The following is a 6,000-nucleotide window of genomic DNA, read 5'->3' on the forward strand; positions in this document are numbered from 1 at the left end:
ACGGAAAAAAAATAAATCAAAAATTCATTACGTGAGTTCTAGTTGACTGCTTTGTTAAGTTCAAATCTATTTGTGAATCTACCCAAATTTCTGGATGATAAAATTTAGAATAATCCCACAAATCATCATTTTCAGCTTGTTCTTTGACTGATCTAGAGATTGATTTGAAGAAGCGTCAACAACCTTTTTTAGCACATAGAGATGCAAGAAATTTATAGACATTAGAGGTATAAGGTGCAATAGTTTTGGGATAAAATGCAGGATTACTTATCCTACGTTTGGATGAAGGCATTACTTAGTCCCGAAATTATTTAAGTGATGGAATTAGTTATCACTTGTGGTGGAATAACTAATCGTTGGATTAGTTATCTCGGAATAACTTATTCTAATTATTCTCAACCAAATAACCTCTTAAGAGCATATGTCTCCCATGTTCTACATAGACTATAGACACAAACACATAATGCAGATTCAAACAACAGAATATCCCATTAAAAAACAAGCAAAAAAATTCTAAATTTTAAGAAAATTACTCTAATACCACATTGAGTATTCAAATTATTTCACAATTTAAACTTCAAAGATTGAAAAAAAAGATTGAATTTTACCTCGTGACGATCTGTTTGGTCGATATCAAACGTATACAGAGGTTAGGGATACAATATATTCTGCAAATTCATTAATTTATTCGTTGAAGAGCTCACAATTTCCTCAAAGAACCAGAGGATTCCATGTTAGAAGTTGCCTCAGAACCCTAGAAAACTATTTCGGGCAGAAAAATATGCCTCTTTGTAATCTTCTTCTTGGGTAAAAAATCGGTGGTTTATAAAGTTAAAAAACTTATTATTAAAAAAGAAAAATGTGACATGACATATGTGACATGGCATCCTATTAGGAGAAAGAATGATGTTGTTATTATGTCAAGTATATTTTGAGGAAAATAGAAATAATTGGGTGATATTATGGTCCTAAAAGAAACAAAAATAATATTATAAGGCAAATCCCTAACATGGGTGACTATTTAGGAAATTTACTCCATAAACATACACCTTAACTTAACATATTTTCATAAATTTCCATTCTTTACAAAGTAACTACACAAGTTCTAACTAATTATGTATCTTTCTTAGATGTATCGGGAAGCTAATTATGCATCTCGACAGAATCAAAATCAGAAAAAATGTATGGAAAGCTAATTATGTATCTTTACAAAGGAAAAAATGAATCTTTTGTTGGATGCATTATGTATCTCGACAGGCCTAAAATCAAAAAAATATATATCGAAAACTAATTATGAATCTTTATCTTTACAAAGAAAAAAACGTATCTTCTTTGGACGTACCGGGAGCTAATTATGCATCTCGATAGACCAAAAATTGAGATTTCGATAATTATGCAAAATGTCGAAATTTTCTGAAATTAAGCTCCAAACTATCGGGTTCATATTATTTGCCTTTTTAAAAAATAAAAAATTACATTAGTCCCAACCCTTAGGAAGTTAATTATTCCACATCCCAACTTTATTCAAAATTACTAAAATCCCTGATTTAATTCACACAGATTCATTACATTTTTCTGAATATATCACTATATTTATACTAATACATCACATTTTTTTGGATACATCACTTAGTTTTATACGGATACATTATATTATTCTACGATGTATTCGAGCTTTAAAATAAAATTAAGAATTTATGTAATTATTTAAAAGATTTGTGATTTTAAATAGTTTATTAAATTATGTTGTGGTATAATGTAATTTTTCATATTACTGGCCAACAAACTTGGCTGATTTAGCAAATGTTTCTTTTAAGTTTAAGCCACTACTTAGATTATGTCCTTTTTTTAAAAAAAATTTAGTCTTATAATAGCCCCTTGAGTGTAATGTTTGTTTACATATTGTTTAACCTTACAGGCAATTAAACTGTCGTTTAATGCTTACAATAATTTGTTAAAATAAAAATTATCAGAAAATCACATCGATCTATAAAAGGAGCTGATAGGTAAGTAGGTTTTTCCATTTCGATTGATGGAATGTAATCTAGCACACAATGGGAGTTAGTGTAAGGTTTCTCATCGATATGTATAATTTCTACTCCCTAAATTGTACGTTTTGAGTTTGAATCTGAGTATAATTTTTATTTGTTAGTACGCTTTTTTCTTAAACAATTATCATATTACACGAATCAAATTAATTGAGACCTTATGTAAACATGAAACACTGAATACAACGAATCAAATTAATTGAGACCTGATGTAAATATGAAACACTGAATACAAAAAATAAGACTTTTCATAGTCCCAGAGATATAACAGATGAAACGAAATAACGAAAACAGGATTTTATTTCCTCAAGCTTAATGCATGTTACAATTAAATCGATAAGGTTACAAGAAACACCATATTCTCAAATAAATCATCTCACGAACTCCTTTCAAACTTTACAAGAAACACGCACTTAAAAAAAATTATGAAAAAGAGAAATTACAATTTTCAATGAGCACGATTAAAGACAACCTCAAACTCGAAACCTCTCGTAAAACTTTAATTAACAAATCTACAATCACGCCTTATTTCTTGTCCAGAACCACTAATACTACTCATCTTAATCATTGAATCAGCAAAAGCTTTAAAGAACTCATTTTGGGAATTGGCAAAATTAGACACTAATGTTTTGGTCCTTGAATTTGTGAGCAAAGTTGAATCTGAAGAAAATAGGCCCTTCTTCATCAATACTAACTTGTAATATGCATTATCGAATAAAAATGTCGTAGTATCCAATGTGGACCCTGCATTTTTCACTGTGTTTTTAACGGGGCATACTTTCTTTAAATTAGCTGCGAACGATGCGTCTAACGTTGGATCCACGTCGTTTTGCTTATCGAAGTTTTGGATTCTATTTTGGAAGGATGAACAATGAGAGAATCCAAGAGTGTGTCCACCTGAATGTGACAGGAAAAAAAACTTATTGAGGTTAGTTTACCTTTATTACGCTAAAAATACTAAACAATATTTCTTTATAACGGAAAAAAAACACTCAATTTTATCTAAGTATTAAAAAAGTCACTAAATTTTTTTTTGTACGAAATGTTGCTCAATTTTGCCTAAGTAACACATAAAGTCATTAGAGGAGGAAATAAAATAGATATTTTATATGATACTATGTAAAATTGAATAATCTTTTGAATACAAAAATTGTACATTGACTTTTTTTTGAAATTCACAGATCTAGGTGACACTTTTTATGATAAAACATAGTATAATAGTAATAAAAATCGAGTGATCATACGTGAAATTAATCCGAGGTTGTTTACCTGAGAGTGCAACTAAATCATCCGAAGAAAGGCCTTTTTGTGAGAAGCTTTGTTGCAGTTGAGAGATGTTGAAATTTGGGCCAGGTAATTGTCTTGTTTCACTAGCAATTGAAATTCTTCCATCTTTTCTACCTTTTGGGACAGCCCAATAAGGCCCTCCAGACTAAAAACAATTGGCCCAAATAAATAATTTCAACATTAGTGCGTCGAGAATCATCTGATCTCAAGTTTATTTAATCGAGATGTGCATAAATCGACTTGTACATCATGATTATAAAACATTCATCTGTACATATACAGTCTCAAAATTTGGGAAGTAAGTGATCGTTTGGTAGGAGGTAGTAGAGAATGTCATACAGGTGTTAGCTTTCATATTGTTCGATCTCTTGTTGGTAGCGTTATCGACCTATATATGTGTGTATAATCATATCAGTAGTAAACCCTATTTAGTATTATTCTTATACGTTGTAAACCATGACATTAACATTACATGGTATTTTGCCTATTCTAATTCACCCTATTCAGTTAATACAAAAAACCAAATAATTGATTAAAAAAATGCCAGTATAATTAATCCAGCATTGTTAATACACCTATTCAATATATTCTTACTTATCCTGCCAAACGACTTCTAAAGTCGTATTATTATTGTAGCCTTATATTCTTCATTTTACTATGGATAAAGTTTTCCTACGGTGCAAATTCAAATTAGTCGAGCCAGTAAATCCCACACGCCGAATACTAGAGTAATCCAGCATTTTTAGTACACCCTACTCAATATATCCTTGTACACCCTACCAATCGACTCCTAAAATCATATTACTGTAGCATTATATTCTTCTTCATTTTGGTACGGATGAAGTTTCCTATTGCACAAATTCAAATTAGTCGAGCTAGTCAGTAGATTCCACACGCCGAATAATTTAATGAAAATTTAAGAAGTTTAGGTTGTAGTAAAACTCACAAGAGTGACAGCATCTCTAGCAGCAAGAGCCAAAATATCAGCACAAGAGACAACTCCAGGACACATATTTTCAATTTGTTTCTTAGCAACATCAATAACATAGAAAGCATGTAATGAAATGTTTGGAGGTCCATCTTTCTCTGCTTGGTTGTTTTTTGTCGAATTCAACAACACAGACCCATCACAACCCTTCATTAAAAAAAAATTGAGGAAAAAAAAAAACACCATAAGTTAGTTAAATACGACCACATATATAGTATATATAATATATTCTGATATTACGAAATAAAATGATCATCGTAAATGAAAGCGTGCATGTTTGCATGTTCTATGCATTGATATTGTAAAAAATATCTACACACAATATATATTTTATTAGATAATTATAAGCGAATCCTTATACTGCAATAATTAGTGGCGGAACCAGGATTTTCTTTGAGGGAGTTCACAAGTATATATACAAACTAGTCGAATGGGGTTCGACATCTACTAAATATACATAAAAAATATTTTAACCGTATAAAAATAGCATAAAAATAGTATAATTTTTCATCGAGCAAAGATGGCTCCGCCACTGGCAACAATAACAATGCCTCGATTCTAAACTCAAATGTGATCGGTTATTTTAGACTGATCATGTTGCTCCATTTAAGCTCATCTCAATTTACCATTAAATCTCTATGATGAACATTACGTTGGTCATCTAAGAGGGTAAGACCTCCTCGATCAGATCGACACTAACTTTCATTATTGAGCTAACAAAGTTCTCCAACTCTCTATGATGGCATTCTTCTTCCTCTCTGATTTTACGATATTATTCTATAGCAAAAGCTAGCTATTGTTGACAATATCGTGCTAGTCTAAGGGTGGACGTAACCAAATAAAATGATAACACCAACACGCTATCACAAGTTAAACTACTCTGATAAAGTATACTAATATTTTACTAAAATTTATGTATATGTAGGAATAGAAATTTACCCTGACGAAACAATCATGAAAGTGCATCCTTAAAAGAGCAGCTGGAACTGTTTTATCATTTGACATTGCTCTTTTAACAACTTGTCTGATACTTGATTCTGCATCTGGACATGTTTGGTCATAGAAATTGTTGCTAAGTGCATTTACACATGAAAATAACACAAAAACTATTACAAAAACAACAAGAAATCTTTGTAATTCCATCACAATTATCAAAGATTATTGAAAGCCTATATATATATATATATATATATATATATTTTTCTTTGTATTTAGCTTTTGAGTGTGAGAGTTAAGGAACTGTTCTGTGAGTATTTAAAGGGAAAACATAAGAGGGAAAAAATTAAAATACAATAGGAAAAGTTGTTATTTGGAATCTTGTCATATGTTTGTTACCAAAGTTTGGTGATCTAGGACCACTAGAGACACAATTAAAATTGGAGTTGTTTAACACATTTAAATTTTTTTAAAATTTAATTCTTGTTTTATATGACTAATTCATTGGCTTAATCTTGTAATGATCCAAGTTCCAACAATCACTAATTTTAATTTTATTGGCAACTAAGACATAAAGAGGAAAACCAATGGTTGTTCAATCCCCACATGGGAATCAAGTCTAATTCTTTATTAGACATGTTCATTTCTTCAACTTGAAGCCCCCCCCCCCCCCCCCCCCCCCCAAACAAAATAAAAAAGAAAAAAAATCTCAGTACGAATAAAAAAAAAGCAGAAACAAAA

At 30.6% G+C, this 6,000-nt stretch overlaps 1 protein-coding gene across 1 annotated transcript; it reads right to left on the reverse strand.

Moving 5' to 3' along the window:
* Positions 1-2,329: 2,329 nt before the first annotated feature.
* Positions 2,330-5,525, reverse strand: LOC107869386 (peroxidase 64). Its single transcript, XM_016715919.2, has 4 exons — positions 5,263-5,525; positions 4,282-4,470; positions 3,318-3,480; positions 2,330-2,945 (listed from the first exon to the last, which is right to left on the reverse strand). Exons 1-4 carry the CDS (start codon positions 5,464-5,466, stop codon positions 2,548-2,550), a joined length of 954 nt encoding a protein of 317 aa, XP_016571405.1. The 5' UTR covers positions 5,467-5,525; the 3' UTR covers positions 2,330-2,547.
* Between the last annotated feature and the right edge of the window lie 475 nt (positions 5,526-6,000).

The sequence above is a fragment of the Capsicum annuum genome, chromosome 4, assembly GCF_002878395.1.
Source record: "Capsicum annuum cultivar UCD-10X-F1 chromosome 4, UCD10Xv1.1, whole genome shotgun sequence".
Classification (NCBI taxonomy): Eukaryota; Viridiplantae; Streptophyta; class Magnoliopsida; order Solanales; family Solanaceae; genus Capsicum; species Capsicum annuum.